Genomic DNA, 15,003 nt, shown 5'->3' with positions numbered 1-15,003 from the left:
CTCCCCTCCTTAAATGACACAGATGCTCCCAACAGCAAGAAAAAAAAAACAGCACCAGGTTCTGAGTATTTATTTCAGGTAATGGTAGTCTCCAAGGGAAGACTGGAGGAAAGATAAGCATTGCTGTCCACGCTGGGCAAATCACAGCATCACATGAGGTTACTCAGACCTGCTGCTGCCCACTGAGGAGGGGCCTGTTCTCACCAATGGGGCAAGAGCGGAAGACCCGGGGCAGACGCAGCCACTGGGTGCTACCACGTGGCAGCTGGGGAAGGGGGAGGGCTGAGCCCTGCTTCAGAAGTCTTCGCCTGAAATTGGGAGAAGAAGGGAGAAACTGATTAGCAATGGACAAGGGAAGCCTATCTGTGCTTCTCCAAAAAAAGAGGCCCCAGGTTTACTTGACCGTGATCCTAGCTCCCTCCCCTTCTCACCAACAAGATTCATCTTGTCTTGTTTTTATGGTAACCTCTGTCCATTTCCCTCTTACCCTACAAGCTTCCCTGCTTTGAGGACCTTGGCACTCCAGGCCAGAGCATCTGCCCTTCTCACAGGTAGAGGACTCAGGTCACCCAGTTTCCTCCACTCTTGATGTTATTATAAACAACAGTCATCAGTATCATCATTTATTGTACTCCTGCTTTAGAACTGGGTGCCCATAGGGCGGATATTAGTTTTCCTACTTATCAGAGGCTCAGGGACGTTAAGTTACTTTCCCAAGGTCCCCCCAGCAAGACTGCAGCCCAGGTCTGTTTAACTTCCAAGTCTGGGTTCTTTCCTGGATACCATGCTTCTTCAAAAGAAGTGGTGGTTCCTTCTCCTCTTGAGGAAGAACGAGTAGTGGTCATAAGGGATAAGGGGGTGTGAACTAGATGGTGGGGCTCTCACCTGTATACCAGCGATACAAGCACCATAGCCATCAACACCAGCAAGAGGCCCACGAACAGGGGAGCCCGTCCAAGGCCTGCTTCTTGACCTGTGAGCAGAATCCCAGGCACAGCTTCGGTTAGTGTCTGCTCCCTGCCAGACGGCCTCTGCCTATTCCCCCCACCCCCTTCACCCTAACTCTCGTCCAAGTACCTACCAGGCATTACAAGCTGGGTGCTGACCATTGCCAGACTGTTGGCATCAGCCAAAGACACATTGAGGCAGTAGGTCCCTGAGCCCCCCTTCAGGACTTGGTGCAAAACCAGCTGGCAGGCTGGGCTGGGCGGCACAGGCTGACATAGCCGCTGGGCAGGGGGCTGGCACCCTGCTGAGGAGATGTCCATGCAGGCTTCCTTGGGCAGCCTGCAAGAGGTGTCGGCTTAGGTCGGGGCGACTGGGAAGGAACACTAGACACCAGAGGGCAATGCAACAGTCAGCCCAAGAGTTCTCAGGAAACCAGTGGGACACTCACCCTCCTTGGCAGGACACCGTCAGCTCGAATGCATCCCCTTCGCTGGATGGCACAGCCTGCAGGATCTCAGCACTCTCAATACCCCCTGCAGAGTTGCAAGAGTTTACGTCTGGGATGCCTCTACCAGGCCTCTCCAAAGGCCCGCAGAGAGGAAAACCCTAGGGCTGCTTCCCCAATCCCATCCGTGCCTTCAAAATAAAAACCCTGGGATTTGGGTGTTCTTGTCCCGGTGAGTAACTCCTGCCAAGGTACGCTTCCACCGGCCAGCCTTAGGCAGGACACACCTCCCTCCGCCAGCCCCCAAAGCAGTCAAGACTCACGGACAATGTCCAGGGTGAGAGAAAAGGAGCCATATCGATACAGAACACAATCCAGGGGGGTTTGTCGCTTTGCCAGGATTAAGGTAGCTGCGCCATCCAGCAGGGGGCTCTGGGAACCTGGCAGGAGAGGATCGAAGAGGCTGTCAAGAGACAAATGACTCACTGGAAGTAGAAGCCACACAGGCATTTTTCCAGGTAGAGTCAGACCTGGTGGATCCAAGCTTGGAATCAGACAAGACCTGGAAAACCTCATTTTATAGATAAGGAAACTAGAGCCCAGAAGGAAGAATGAGCACCCCAGAGTCACACAGCTAGGAGTAGAGTTGGAGTTTTAAGAAATCCCAAGTGTTTATCACCCCCCACACCGTGCTGGGTCCTGGGCTAGACATGACACAAGTTACCTCATTCCTGTGCCACCATGTCATGCCTACCTTTTCAGTGTTCCTACCACAATTTCAGGTTGACCTGCTTTGGGATGGGAATCCAGGGGTGGGAAATGGTGCCAGAATCTGAGGCAGAATATTATGCATTTATACTTGCACAGAAAATGAGATACAAATATTATGTAAATGACCACGTGCTGTTCCCGGGCCTTCTCCTTAGGGAATAGCTCTCCTCAGAGACAGAGAAGCAACAAGCTCTCGCTCCATGGCCTAGGGAAAGACCCTGGTTTCCTGAACTCCAGATCTATTCCATGTTATTAAGAGGGACTTGAGGGCTTAAAACTAGTGGGAGCTCTGACGGGACTCCATTGCTAAGCAAAGGATTGGGTGACCTCTGGGGCCTCGGTAAGGCTTTTAGCTCTTCAGAGTAGTGACAAAGGCCCCACGTCAATGAACCGCATTCACACTGGCCCTCTTACCTGTAATACCTTCTGTGGGCACGAATGGGTTGGCATCTGGACCCTCAGGCTCAGGCGTGGGTACCTCTCCAGTTGTGGGCTCCACCGACCCTTTGGTTGTTACCTGCGCAACTGTGGTTCCAGAGGGCTCTGCGGGTGGCCCTTCAGGTGTTGTACCTGCGGTCTCTGCGAGTGTGGTACCTATGCCCCCTGAGGTTGGCACCTGCTCACTTGCAGTACCTGTGCCCTCTGTAGTTGGCACCTGTGCAAGCGTAGTGACCTCCGTGGTTGGCACGTGCACAGCTGTGGTTCCAGAGGGCTCTGCGGTTGGCACGTGACCACGTGTCGTGCTTACAACTTGTGCAGTAGGCTCTTGCCCAGCTGTGGTGCCAGGGGCCCCCGCGGTCGGCGCGTGCCCATCTGTGGTGACTGGAACTGGGGAGGAGCCACAGGAAGGGAGAGGAATGGCGGCCTGCAGCACCACCTGGGCCGTGATTGGGCCAGACTCCAGGTAAGTGTGAGTGACCACAAGTGCCCGAGAGATCAGGGTCCCGGTATGGTCTCCAAAGTCCCAGGTGTAGGAGAGGTCAGCGCCAGACAAATAGCCGCTGGGGTCATGGAGCCGGAGGGCGAAGGTCAGAGGATGATTTCTCAGGAAGTGCTTGTTCCCTCCATCCAAGGCCTGCAGCTGGGACACACTCACGGAGAAGGGCACCTGGTCTGGGATTGGAGCCAGAAAAGGTGAGAACCAGACCTGGGCCACAGCTTTTTTCACAGCCACACCCTCCGACTCCAGCTGACTGGCCCTGCACTGGCTCCAAGCCCCACATTCTTCTGCCCATGTCTTCCTGGCTCTGCCCCTTTAAGGTTACACACCATTTCCCCTTTCCCCATTCCTTTTTCCCCTTTCCCCTCTCCCCTTTCCAGTCAGGCCAAGCCTCCCCATCTTCTACCGCCCTGCACCCTTGTGACTGGCTTTGCCCCTTCCTAAATCCTTACCAGTAATGGTGAAGGCTGAGCAGGAGTGAGCAAGGGGCACGTAGCTCTGGGACTCCCGGCGGTGGTAGACAGTCACTTCCATGGTATGTGTGCCCAGCATTGCCTTGCCTGTCACAATGCTCAGCCCCGACACTGGGCCCCCCAGAACTTGCCAGTATTGGCCTGAGGTTTTTGAAAAGAAAAGCAGGGGTGGGGGAGGTACTGATCAAAGGGAACTGAGGGGAAGGATTAGAGACAGGGCACCAGAGAAGGAAGGTCCAGTAATGTACTGAGTATGGTTATTTCAGAGAGTATTTGGAAGGTGGTCCTGTGGGGGTCAGGAAAGGAATCCTGATAAGGGGGTCCATGGGATAGGACAATAATTGGGGAAGGGCCCCCAGAAACAACTATAGTAGAGAGAGTTGGAGGGGGCTGGGTGCTATCGAAGAGGAAAGAGCCATGGGGGCAATGAAGATTAAGGAAACTCACAGAGCAAAATGAAAGGGGATCAGGTAGGAAGAGGTAAATCCAAGAGTGGATGACTCACCCCAGGTCTTCCAGACATAAACAAAGCTTCTTGTATGAGACCAAGGGCCAGATGGGCAGGCCCTCCCATCAGGGAAGACGCAGGCATCATCAGGTACCTGGGGATACACTGGCTCTCCTCCCCACACCTGGCTCCCTGAAAGGTAGATACAGTCACCCTCGAAACCTGGCATTCCTTTCTATACACCAAAACCCCTACCATGGCTGCCAGAGAGGGGCTGTGGGAACACTCCTTAGCTACATAGGACATTCCCTTTGTTATCACCCATTTGGGGTGGTAACGGAAAGGATGGAAACTGGAATTATAGATTAATATGTACTTAATGACAGACAGAGGAAAGAGATTGGAAGGTCATACAGCAACATGTTTAGAGTGGTTTGCTCTAGCTGGTGGGAAAAACAGTAAGAGTATCAGCTGACACTTATTGAGCCTCACCTTAGCCTAGGGCAGGCATTATGCTAACTTCTTTATATATTATCGCATTTTAATCCTTACAACAACATTCAAGTTAGTCAGCCCATTGTACAGTTAAGGGAATGGAAGGACAGAACAGTTAAGTTACTTGCCCAGGGTAACATATTATTTACAAATTTAAATCCATGTCTGTCTAAACTCTAGGTCCACTGGGTCTTCTGATCCCAATTTTGCATATTGTATTTTTTTTTTTTGCTTTATCTGTGTTTTTAAAATTTTTTCTACAATGAATATTATAGAATATGTATACAATTTGTTTTTAAAAAAAAAAAGTAGGGGCACTAAAAAAAAAAAAAGGGTGGCTCAGTCCCTAAGCATCTGCCTTTGGCTCAGGTCATGATCCCAGGGTCCTAGGATCGAGCCCCACATCGGGCTCCCTGCTCCGTAGGAAGCCTGCTTCTCCTTCTCCCACTCCCCCTGCTTGTGTTCCCTCTCTCGCTCTCTCTGTCAAATAAATAAATAAAATATTTAAAAAACAAACAAACAAATAAATAAAAAGTAGAGGGGAAGGGGCACTCCTTGAGCTCACTGGGGACACCAGGGAATCTGAGCCCTTGGAATAAACGCCTGGAGTAGAGAGGTACTCACCATTCACGATGGTGTTGTTGGCCCAGACGACCTGCCCATCTGGTAGCACCTTTTGGCTTTTGGGGAAGTGCAGGGCAATAGAGAAGGAGGCATTTGCCCCAACCAGCGTAGGCCCATCATTACTGACCTTCAAGGACACTTGGCCACCTGGGAAGGACCAGCTGTGTTAGCCGGGACTCCACGGTTTTTCCTCCCCTTATACCTTTCCCCTTCCTATCTTTCCAAGCTACATTCAGCCCAGATCTTGCTCCTCTCCACACCCCATGCCCTCCCTGGAAATTGCCAAGTTCCCACCTCTCCAGCAGTCAGGATCCTGGATTTCTGTCCACTCTGGATACAGCTGCCTGTTCCAGGCTTTAGTTGTGCGCTGCCTTGGGACACCACGCCAGTCCTGGTCTCTGGGTCCTAAAAAGAAGGTACCATGAAGGCCCTACGATCACCCCTCAATCTCTTGTCAGGGGATAGCCCTGTTCCATGTCACCCCACTCACTCTCACATTCAAAGTACATTTTAATTTACTGAATAGCCACCATGTACCAGGCACTGTGCTAGGTACAAAGGACTTAAGAAATGAATAAGACATGGCCCTGAAGGGATTCAAGACATGTCCATAAATTACAATAATTCAAGGTACTGTTTAATATGAGCCATAACAGACATGCACAAAGTGCAACAAAATGACTAAAGAGATTAGTTCCACTCCGGTGGATTGGGAAAGACCATTGGAGTGAGGAGTTGGCCTGTGGGATAGAGCACTCTGGGCAGAAGGACCAGCACGAGCGGAGGCATGGAGGCATGGTAGCATGAGGCATGATAGGAACTACCAGTGTGGTTGATGCACACTGTAAGAGATGAGGCCAAGAAGACAAGTGAAGGCTTTGAGTGCCAAGCAAAGGAGTTTGGCCTTTATTCTGTAGGCAAGACCATGGCAGGAGATTATGTTTGTTTCACTGAGATATAATTCATATACCATAAAATTCACCCTTCAGAAGCTTTTTGAATATGACCAGATCTGGGTTTTAGAAGGATCACTATGGCAAGCAATGTAGAGGATGGATCAGAGGCAGGCAGAGGTTGGGAGTGGGGACCAAGCAGACAAAATTATTATAACTGACCAAAAGAGAGGTCTGAGAAAAAGGGATATGATGGATCTACATATACGCCTCACCCAGGTACAACAACTATCAACATTTTGCCGCATTTGCTTTATCTATCCTTTGTTGTTGTTGTTTGTTTGTTGGCTAAAGTATTTAGAAGCAAATCCCAGACGTCTTGTTATTTTAACCGTACAATTTCAATACATATCCGTAAAAAATATGAACATTTTCTTGAATAAGCACAATGTCATTTCACACTGGACAAAATTATCAAACCCAATTCATATAAAATTTCATAAATATCTAAAAATGTCTTCTTGGGGCGCCTGAGTGGCTCAGTCAGTTGAGCGTCTGCCTTCGGCTCAGGTCATGATCTCAGGGTCCTGGGATCGAGCCTCGCATCGGGTTCCCTGCTTGGCGGGAAGCCTGCTTCTCCCTCTCCCACTCCCTCCTGCTTCTGTTCCCTCCCTCACAGTCTCTCTCTCTGTCAATTAAATAAATAAATAAAATCTTTAAAAAAATAAAATAAAAATGTCTTCTTATGATTTAAAAAATCAGTATCCAAAAAGTAAGCACAATCTTTTAAGAGGCTCAGGTGGACAGGCATGAACAGAATGTTTCCAGAATACATTAAGGAAATAGTAAAAGAAAAAGACTTGAAACTGCAGCATAAATGAGGGGAAGTCAGATCAACCAGAACTTCCTAGAAGTCTGTGAGACCAGGGATCCAGAGAGAGAAAGGGGAGACTGGGACATGATATCTGCAATTTTAGCACAGGAGAAACTATCTTCACTCCTGTAATGTGTACTGGAAACCTAGCTGAGTCTGCTGGGGGTGGGGGTGGGGATCTAGAATCATCTCATTGAGCATCCCACCACTAGAGCAAGAGAATCATAAGATACCCCATTCTTTCTTCACTCCCAACCCTCCCTCCTCAAAGCAGCACGGGACATTCCAGACCCTCTCACCGTCCCCACCCCCACCCCTTGCTCCTGTCACGAGGCCCCAATCCCCCAGAGCCCTTTCATGTGATGCTCAGCTGAGACCCCTCTGCCTGTCTCTTCCAGCCCCAGAACAAAAGCCTGAGCTGTGTTCACCCATCCCCATCCCAAAGAGGGGAGATGGTACCTCCTTTCCTTTTCTATCCAATACCACATTCTCTTACTCCTCACTTAAAATACCCTATCCCAAGTGCCTGAGTCATTCCCTAAGTCTTCCACTTATTTCCCTTTTGAAGCCCCTTCTCCAGCTCATTGCCCAGGGAGCCTCGGAGTTAGGGCCACAAAGACCCACTATCCTTTTGCCCTTCCAAGCAGATGGAATTATTTTCAAGCTCAGTCCCAAATCTCCACATAGGGAGGGAGCTCAGATGTCCATGTCCTCGCTAAATCAAATGGGTGAGAGAAGCCTGAAATATTGCCGGTATCTCCCATGAGGAAGGGAAAAACCAGAGTAGGTGTGCAACCCCAAATTCACACTTGTTCATGTCCACACACCCGACGCTCACCTTCTGTGGTCCCCACAGCCAGAAGAGCACCCATCACAGCCACATGGAGAAGGCATTTTCTCAGCACCAGATTCATCTTGTTCTTTCTTCCAGCAACCAAAGGCGCTGGGGGGGGCTGGGAGAAGCCCCTATATAGGAGAGGGGTGCTCATTTGCATAGCCCTTCCTCCTCTCCCTCTAGGAGAGGCTTGGGAGGGGCAGGAGGACCGGAGAAAGGCAGACTGACAAGGGATCCTGGTCCCTGGACATCTCGCTACTCAATGACAGTTTCTGGTTTCACTGGGTCACTCCCTTCTTGACTAGGAAATAATTGATTGAAGGTCAGCTACATAACGTGTACCCGACACATATAATTCATCATAGGCTAGTCAATCAGTCTGTTTTTTGAGTCAAACCAGGAAACCTCTCAAAGAGACAGAGGCCCTGCATCCCAAAACAGAGAGATAGTATAGGATGGGCAGAGGCGGGACGAACATCTTCAAGGCCCAGAAAACCCATACAATGAGATTCCTAGCTTCCTGCTTTTCAAGGGAGACTCTCTGGGCCAGGTGGAATTTCAGGGCGAGACACATTTTCCCTAGGGTTGGTGAAACGGCGAATTAGAGATCAGGAAATCCCTACAGATTCAGGACACAGGTAAGAAACTCGACTTCAAATCCAGGTACTTGGAAAAAGACATTTAGCTTCCCCACCGAGACAGAAACTTGTGTTAAGGACCCTCGGAACTAAACTTGCGAGAGGTGGGGTCATTTGCGGCAGCTAGGGGCGCTGGGCTCGCCCCTCCGCTCTGACGTTGACCAATAGGAAGGGCTGGGGGCGGGGCTAGGGAAACGCGGGAAGGAGGGGCGGGGCCTCCGGTGGCGGTAGGGAACTGGAGGGGAGGCGGCAACATTGTTTCAAGTTGGACAAATTGACAAGAGCGAGAGATACACTCCGTTCCATCCCGACCTGGGGCCGCAGAGCTGGGTCCTGTTTCCCCCTCCTCCACCCCGCGAGAGCCGGGGCCCGCCTTTTGCAGGGTTCCCAGGCCCCCGCTCCAGGGCCGGGCTGACCCGACTCGCTAGCGCTTCATGGAGAACTTCCAAAAAGTGGAAAAGATCGGAGAGGGCACGTACGGAGTTGTGTACAAAGCCAAAAACAAGGTGACGGGAGAAGTGGTGGCGCTTAAAAAAATCCGCCTGGACACGTGAGTGGCCTCTGTACCCGGGACTCCTCTAACTCGGGAGCTCCTTGAGTGTCCCCCCCCCGCCCCCACCCCAACAGACGGGTAGCCGTCCAAGGACCGGAAGGTAGCAGGGAGGGACTTCTTTTGAAGTGGAGAGGTGGGTTGGAGGACAGTGAAGGGTTTCCCTGTGGAGAGTATAGGGCACTGTAGAATCTATGGGAAACTTCCTCCCCAAAGCCGAGTGATGCCCCCAAATCTGCAGTCAGGAAGAGTCAGGAAGAGGAAGGAGGCCTCTGAGATGGGGTCCAGGACTCCCCGTGGAGTTGGGTTTTGTGGGAACCGGTGAAGAGCACCTTTCTGAATGAATAGCCCTCCTCACTGCCCCAACCCCACCCTCATCTTAGAATTCTCTACCTCTTTCAAAAGAATGGCAGTTGAACCTCACTGGCCCCTCTAGGGAGGCTGGGTGCTGCTACTCCTATTTTTTCCCTGCTACCTTCTCTCTTCTTCACCTCCACCAGAAGGCTTTACTTACCTACCCCTGGGAAGAGAAGAAATAATGACCTTAATGTATTCAAAAACCACTCCCTGTCCACCCATGAATTAACTCCTACAGCACCCTTTCTCTTTTCTCACTTTCCTAGGGGATGCTGGGGTGGTGTCTCATTGGGAGGAAAAGAATGACGGGCTGGGGGGAAAGGAGTATTTGTAACCACATTCCTATCTCTGCTCTCTCAACCTCTCCAAGTGAGACGGAGGGTGTACCCAGTACTGCTATAAGAGAGATCTCTCTGCTTAAGGAGCTTAACCACCCTAACATTGTCAAGTAAGTATGTATCTGGGAGGTGCTCTGACAGTAAAGGAGGATGTGTTCTGTGTAGCCTGGGTATTACTCTTCCTCACCTCCATTCCTGGACCTCCCTTCCCAGGCTGCTGGATGTCATCCACACAGAAAACAAACTCTACCTGGTTTTTGAGTTTCTGCATCAGGATCTGAAGAAATTTATGGATGCCTCTGCTTTGACTGGCATTCCTCTTCCCCTCATCAAGGTAATCCTTCTCAACAACTCCTCCCCAACATGGGCAAGTTTTGGGGGGACTGAAGGCAGGCAATTCAGACTGAGTGATGATTTGTGATCTTGGCTTCCTTCCCAGCCCTCATCCCCCTACACACACACACACACACACACGTACACACACACACACCTTTGTTTTGTGGCTCTTTCACTGCTCATTATGCTTATTAACCCCTGGGCTGGGCAGGAGAATCAAAGAAGTTGAAACTCTAGTGAGTCAACTTTGTAGCTCAGGTGGAAAGTCAGATGAAACTCAGATAAATGGGACTTGAGGGCACTTGGTAGATTCCTCCAAGAAGCCCTTCCACCTGTTTGGTAGGAGAAATAGCCAGTGAGTCTCTGTTGTCTGTTTTAGGGCTGGGTTCTTTACTCCCCGAGCTACTTTCAATCTACCAACAAACATTTATTCAGTGCACATTTATTGAGCACTTCAACGTGCTAGGCACAGGATATGGAAAAGAGATGCAAAACTGAATAAGACCTAGTTCTTGTCTTCACTGGAAGGGCCTCTCACTCCAATGGGATATACAGCTTATAAACATGTAATTATAATCTAATATAGTAAAAGGCTTTAGTTGAGCCTTGCAGTCAGAGAGTGGACCCTAATAGCTCACTGTGGTAGAGAAACAAAGTTCTCTCTCTTTCCTTTGTCAGAGCTATCTGTTCCAGCTGCTTCAGGGCCTAGCCTTCTGCCATTCTCATCGGGTTCTGCACCGAGACCTCAAACCTCAGAATCTGCTTATCAACGCAGAGGGGGCCATCAAGCTAGCAGACTTTGGACTAGCCAGAGCCTTTGGAGTCCCTGTTCGTACTTACACCCATGAGGTGAGCCCCTCTCTGCATTTCTTCTCTGAACTTCCTGGGAGGTGTTAACAAGGACATTCACAAAATTACTAAACCTATCTGGTCAGCAGTTTCTCTCTCACTAGATGGAAAGTATGTCTGGCTACCCCAAGAGGTTTTAGAGTATGCACCAAGTTCACATTGTGGGGCTAACTGGGCTTTGATAGATACCAAGCCAGGAGAGCTGGATGGCACACCATTAAAATTATGACCACTTGTCTCAAGTTTTCCAGGAAGATTGCAAATTGCAGGTTCAGAAAATATGGTCCTCAGAGTCACGGGCGAGGCTAACTCTGGTCTAAGAAGTTTACTGAGGGGAAGTCAGAAAGATGGGAAAGATGAAGGGAGAGAAGCTGCTTGTTAAGAGGCTGAGAGTTAGCAGAGTAACATTGAGGAGCTGAGATGTGGGAATCACCATGCCCCATGCACCACCCCTCCCCTTCCTGCTCTTGTCCCCAGGTGGTGACTCTGTGGTACCGAGCACCTGAAATCCTTCTGGGCTGCAAGTACTACTCCACAGCTGTAGATATCTGGAGCCTGGGCTGCATCTTTGCTGAAATGGTACGGAGGCAAGCCCGAGTTCCACCCAGCTCACTCCTCCCCACATTCAAGAACAACACAACTGTTTCTTTGCCTAGACCCGTGGCCCTTCTATTATCATAGGTTTTTTTTCTCTAGAGTAGCATCAAGGCAGGTAGGGGGGAAAGGATAGGACTGTTGTCCCTGATGCCAACCACAGTGTTAGTATAGCCTCAAACGGCCTTAGCACTCAAAACACATTTCTTACCCCTGAATTGAGCTAAATCATCTCTGCAGCTGTTTTAGCTTTAGTTTGCATATATTTGGGAGAATGAGTACCTGCTATTCAGTGCCTCTTTCATTTGGCCTATAGACCTTATTGTAGGGTTCCAGGAATATGGTGAAACCAACTGTATTCACCTTATCCATCCATACCTTTTATTTAAACTACAGACTTAAATCATGTCCCCCTCAACTTCTGGCTTTTCAGAATGAAGGATCCCTGAGGCCCAGCCTTTTATGGGAGCTCTCATCCCCTTTAATGTAACAGTGGAGTGGGCTGCATTTTCAAATCAAATCCGCAATTTGTTTTATAGTCCTTTATCTGGGTTGTGACTGGGGGCTTAGAAACCATTAGCCTGTATATAAAATGTGCATTTATCCCCCAGTACATTACCTTACAATTGCCCATATTCCTCTCTCAATTCATCAAAAAATATTTGTTAAGCACCTAGTGTGTACCCAGCACCATGCTAGGTGCTGTGGGGAACACAGAAGAAATGGAAGACACAGTCTCTGCCCGCTGTGCTCCTATCTAGAAGTGGCTGCATCACAAGGAGGGGGGATGACCGCAGTGTCTACCCCACACCCCGTGAGTGGCTTGGGATCCCTTTGCTACATGTCAGTGGCACCCCAGACATTCACCCCCTCCCAGCCCCACCCAGCCTTGGGGATCTGCAAAGGCATGGTTGGGGGAAGGAAGGAGGGGGCGAGGAGACAGATGAAGGGACTTCATTGTCTCAAGCTCTGTGTGACTGACCCCATGAAAGGCCCTGGGGAGGGAGTCATGGGGCCCTGCTGACCTTCCACTGCCTGTGGGAACCTCCATTGCACAGGGAGCAGCTTTGACTGACATCAGTGCGGGTCTTGGCCTTTTCTCTTTCCCCATTTTCAGGTGACCCGCCGGGCCCTATTCCCTGGAGATTCTGAAATTGACCAACTTTTCCGGATCTTTCGGACTCTGGGGACCCCAGATGAAGTGGTTTGGCCAGGAGTTACTTCTATGCCTGATTATAAGCCGAGTTTCCCCAAGTGGGCCCGGCAAGATTTTAGCAAAGTTGTTCCTCCCTTGGATGAAGATGGACGGAGCTTGCTATCGGTGAGAGTTGGGGATGGGCACCCATTTCCTCTTTTACTTCCCCAGGGCAGGTTTTTTTCCAGGATGAAGGAAGGATGAGACCCTGGAATTTGGGTCTTGGCATTTCCCTAGCCCCTGCTTCTCTCTCTCCCTGTTGGCATACCCATTCAAATATAGGAAGGAGGGAATTGGGAACTCTGCCTTGGGTAAAAGGAATTCTGGTTTCCTGATTTCTTGGAACACCTGCTGCCCATTTAGTCCACTGTCACATCACTGAAGTCAGCATACATCTCTCCCTCCAGCAAATGCTGCACTACGACCCCAACAAGCGGATTTCGGCAAAGGCAGCTCTGGCTCACCCTTTCTTCCAGGATGTGACCAAGCCAGTACCACACCTTCGACTCTGATGTCCTTCCCCCAGCCCCTACCCCAAGTCTCATCCTCTCCTCCAGCAGGGGCCTGATTTGGCTTGGCCCTGGGCTATTTGCCCTCTGATCTTGTCTGGCTGCCTTAACACCCACCTCCCCTTCTTAGCCAGCCAACTCTGGGGATATAAGGGGTGGAGGGGAGAAATAGGTGAAAATGAAAGGAAGCTTCAGTATTAGATGCACTTAAGTCCCTCTACCACCCTCTCCTCCTCCTCTTAGTCATTGCTGAGGAGGGCTGGTATTTAAAAAAAAAAAAAAAAAGAAAAAGACTGACTCTTTCTCCCTCCCCCACCCCCATAGGGTTTGCCATCCCAATCTCTGAAAGCCCTGAAATTATTATTTCCTGTGTTTGGGATGACAGACACCCCAAGCCTTCTGCGGCCACTGTGTTTGTAAGGCCAACTGATAGCAGAGGACCTAAGTTGGAACTTTTGAAAACCAAGCAAAACAAAAACATAGGGAGGGGCCTGTTTTAAAGAATTAGGTTAAAAAATAGACCAACCAATTTATACACTAGTTTTAGTGTTTCATCTCACCTAACAGTGTAGGAGACTCAAGACTCCCAGTCTCTGCAGTCCTTATGGGACTGCAGTAGAAATGATTGCCCCTAGAACCCCCTTTCTGTCCCTCCTATGGGCAAGAGGTGTCTGGGAAGCTCTAGGACAGGAATTGTGCTTCACTGTGGCCTTATGAGGCAAGGAAAAGTTGTTTGAATGTTTCTCTTCTTAAGATTCTTAGTTCTTCATGTCCCAGGTCCCATCTTCCTCTAAAGGCCACCCCATAGGAGTGGAAGTTAGGGTTTAGACATCATTTTGAGAATGCTGACACTTTTAGGGCTGTGACTGAGTGAGGGCATTGGGAAAATTTTTTTCTTTAAAAGAAGGATGAACAATTATATTTATATTTCATTCAGGTTATAGTAGTTTTTTAAGTGGGAATGGGTGGATTTGTTGCCATGCGCACCTTGGGATTTTGTAATGCGAATGTTTAAAAAAAGAGTATTTTTTTCTTTTTATGATTTTGTCTCTCTTCTCCCACCTCTTGTCTTCAAGTGTTCTTGCTATTAACATTATTTGTAATTTAGTTTGTAATTCATTAAAAACAAAAGTTCCTAGTTTTATAGTTCATCTCTTTCCTCCTTTACTTACATATTTACTGAAAGAATGATGTGTGAGAGAGAATATGAATGTGTGTATGTGATAGTTGGTTTCAGAGCGCCCCTTTTCCTAATCTCTCTGTGCAGGGCTACCCACCTCACCCCAATTCGGCCTCTTTTATGCAATTGGGATAGTGCCGAAAGTGGGCAAAATTAGAATTGTTGCCCCCATTTTACTGTTGGGGAAATGGAAACATACTTCACTTTCCCCACAAACCTGAATCATCCCCTGCACACACACACACACACACACACACACACCCCACATACATATACATACAAGGTGGCGGTTCCAGAATTTCAGAGACTTAGGAGGGACTTAGGAACAGCAAAGTGGTTGGACGTGGGTTCCATGGGAATTCCCCTTGACACTGAATTTCCCAGTAAGCTCGTCGTTTTTCCTTTTTGTTGCATATCACGGTTTTCTAAAGATATTTTAATCACATTTACATACGACTCAGAATATATCAATTGTCTGTATGACAAATTATTATGGAGGGGGTTAAAGTCTCCCCAAGCTACCACTTCTTGGAGTTGCCTCGGTCTCAGCCCCACCAAAAAACATCTCAGACCGCCGGCGCTGGCCACCCCAAAAATTCTTGTCCTCTGGGGCCCCACAAAAAGGAGGCCGCATCGACGAGAGTGCCACTTAAATTCCCAGGCTCCGGTTCCTCAGGTGAGATGCTTCTCTTTACGCCGCCAATTTGTCAT

At 49.3% G+C, this 15,003-nt stretch overlaps 2 protein-coding genes across 5 annotated transcripts; one reads left to right on the top strand and one right to left on the bottom strand.

Moving 5' to 3' along the window:
* Window positions 1–35: 35 nt before the first annotated feature.
* On the bottom strand, window positions 36–7,830 carry PMEL (premelanosome protein). Of its 3 annotated transcripts, XM_032420837.1 has the most exons (12): window positions 7,750–7,825; window positions 5,439–5,549; window positions 5,145–5,291; window positions 4,083–4,217; window positions 3,557–3,718; window positions 2,798–3,277; window positions 2,579–2,689; window positions 1,717–1,833; window positions 1,397–1,481; window positions 1,082–1,287; window positions 886–973; window positions 143–308 (listed from the first exon to the last, which is right to left on the bottom strand). In XM_032420837.1, exons 1-12 carry the CDS (start codon window positions 7,823–7,825, stop codon window positions 164–166), a joined length of 1,863 nt encoding a protein of 620 aa, XP_032276728.1. In that variant the 3' UTR covers window positions 143–163. The 3 variants fall into 3 exon arrangements, with proteins under 3 accessions (XP_032276727.1, XP_032276728.1, XP_032276729.1); XM_032420836.1 differs by having other exon boundaries at window positions 36–308; window positions 2,579–3,277; window positions 7,750–7,830; XM_032420838.1 differs by lacking the exons at window positions 5,145–5,291; window positions 5,439–5,549 and having other exon boundaries at window positions 2,579–3,277.
* A 753-nt stretch (window positions 7,831–8,583) lies between these two features.
* Window positions 8,584–14,181, top strand: CDK2 (cyclin dependent kinase 2). Of its 2 annotated transcripts, XM_032420683.1 has the most exons (8): window positions 8,598–8,934; window positions 9,662–9,739; window positions 9,843–9,963; window positions 10,644–10,814; window positions 11,292–11,393; window positions 12,079–12,222; window positions 12,526–12,729; window positions 13,011–14,181. In XM_032420683.1, exons 1-8 carry the CDS (start codon window positions 8,819–8,821, stop codon window positions 13,113–13,115), a joined length of 1,041 nt encoding a protein of 346 aa, XP_032276574.1. In that variant the 5' UTR covers window positions 8,598–8,818; the 3' UTR covers window positions 13,116–14,181. The 2 variants fall into 2 exon arrangements, with proteins under 2 accessions (XP_032276576.1, XP_032276574.1); XM_032420685.1 differs by lacking the exon at window positions 12,079–12,222 and having other exon boundaries at window positions 8,584–8,934.
* Window positions 14,182–15,003: the final 822 nt, after the last annotated feature.

Source organism: Phoca vitulina, unplaced genomic scaffold, assembly GCF_004348235.1.
Source record: "Phoca vitulina isolate PV1807 unplaced genomic scaffold, GSC_HSeal_1.0 scaffold23, whole genome shotgun sequence".
Classification (NCBI taxonomy): Eukaryota; Metazoa; Chordata; class Mammalia; order Carnivora; family Phocidae; genus Phoca; species Phoca vitulina.
Note: the sequence above shows the minus strand (reverse complement) of the source record. Positions and strands in the feature narration are given on the sequence as shown.

What these genes read in the sequence shown, in the direction of transcription:
- CDK2 (XM_032420683.1), top strand. Translation starts at nt 8,819, where the DNA reads ATGGAGAACTTCCAAAAAGTGGAAAAGATCGGAGAGGGCACGTACGGA. An exon ending in AACCACCCTAACATTGTCAA is followed by an intron (nt 9,740 to 9,842) that starts GTAAGTATGTAT and finishes CTCCCTTCCCAG; the next exon opens with GCTGCTGGATGTCATCCACA. An exon ending in ATGGACGGAGCTTGCTATCG is followed by an intron (nt 12,730 to 13,010) that starts GTGAGAGTTGGG and finishes CTCTCCCTCCAG; the next exon opens with CAAATGCTGCACTACGACCC.
- PMEL (XM_032420836.1), bottom strand. Translation starts at nt 7,825, where the DNA reads ATGAATCTGGTGCTGAGAAAATGCCTTCTCCATGTGGCTGTGATGGGT. An exon ending in GGATCCTGACTGCTGGAGAG is followed by an intron (nt 5,292 to 5,438) that starts GTGGGAACTTGG and finishes GGTCCTTCCCAG; the next exon opens with GTGGCCAAGTGTCCTTGAAG. An exon ending in CAACAACACCATCGTGAATG is followed by an intron (nt 4,218 to 5,144) that starts GTGAGTACCTCT and finishes TCTACCTTTCAG; the next exon opens with GGAGCCAGGTGTGGGGAGGA.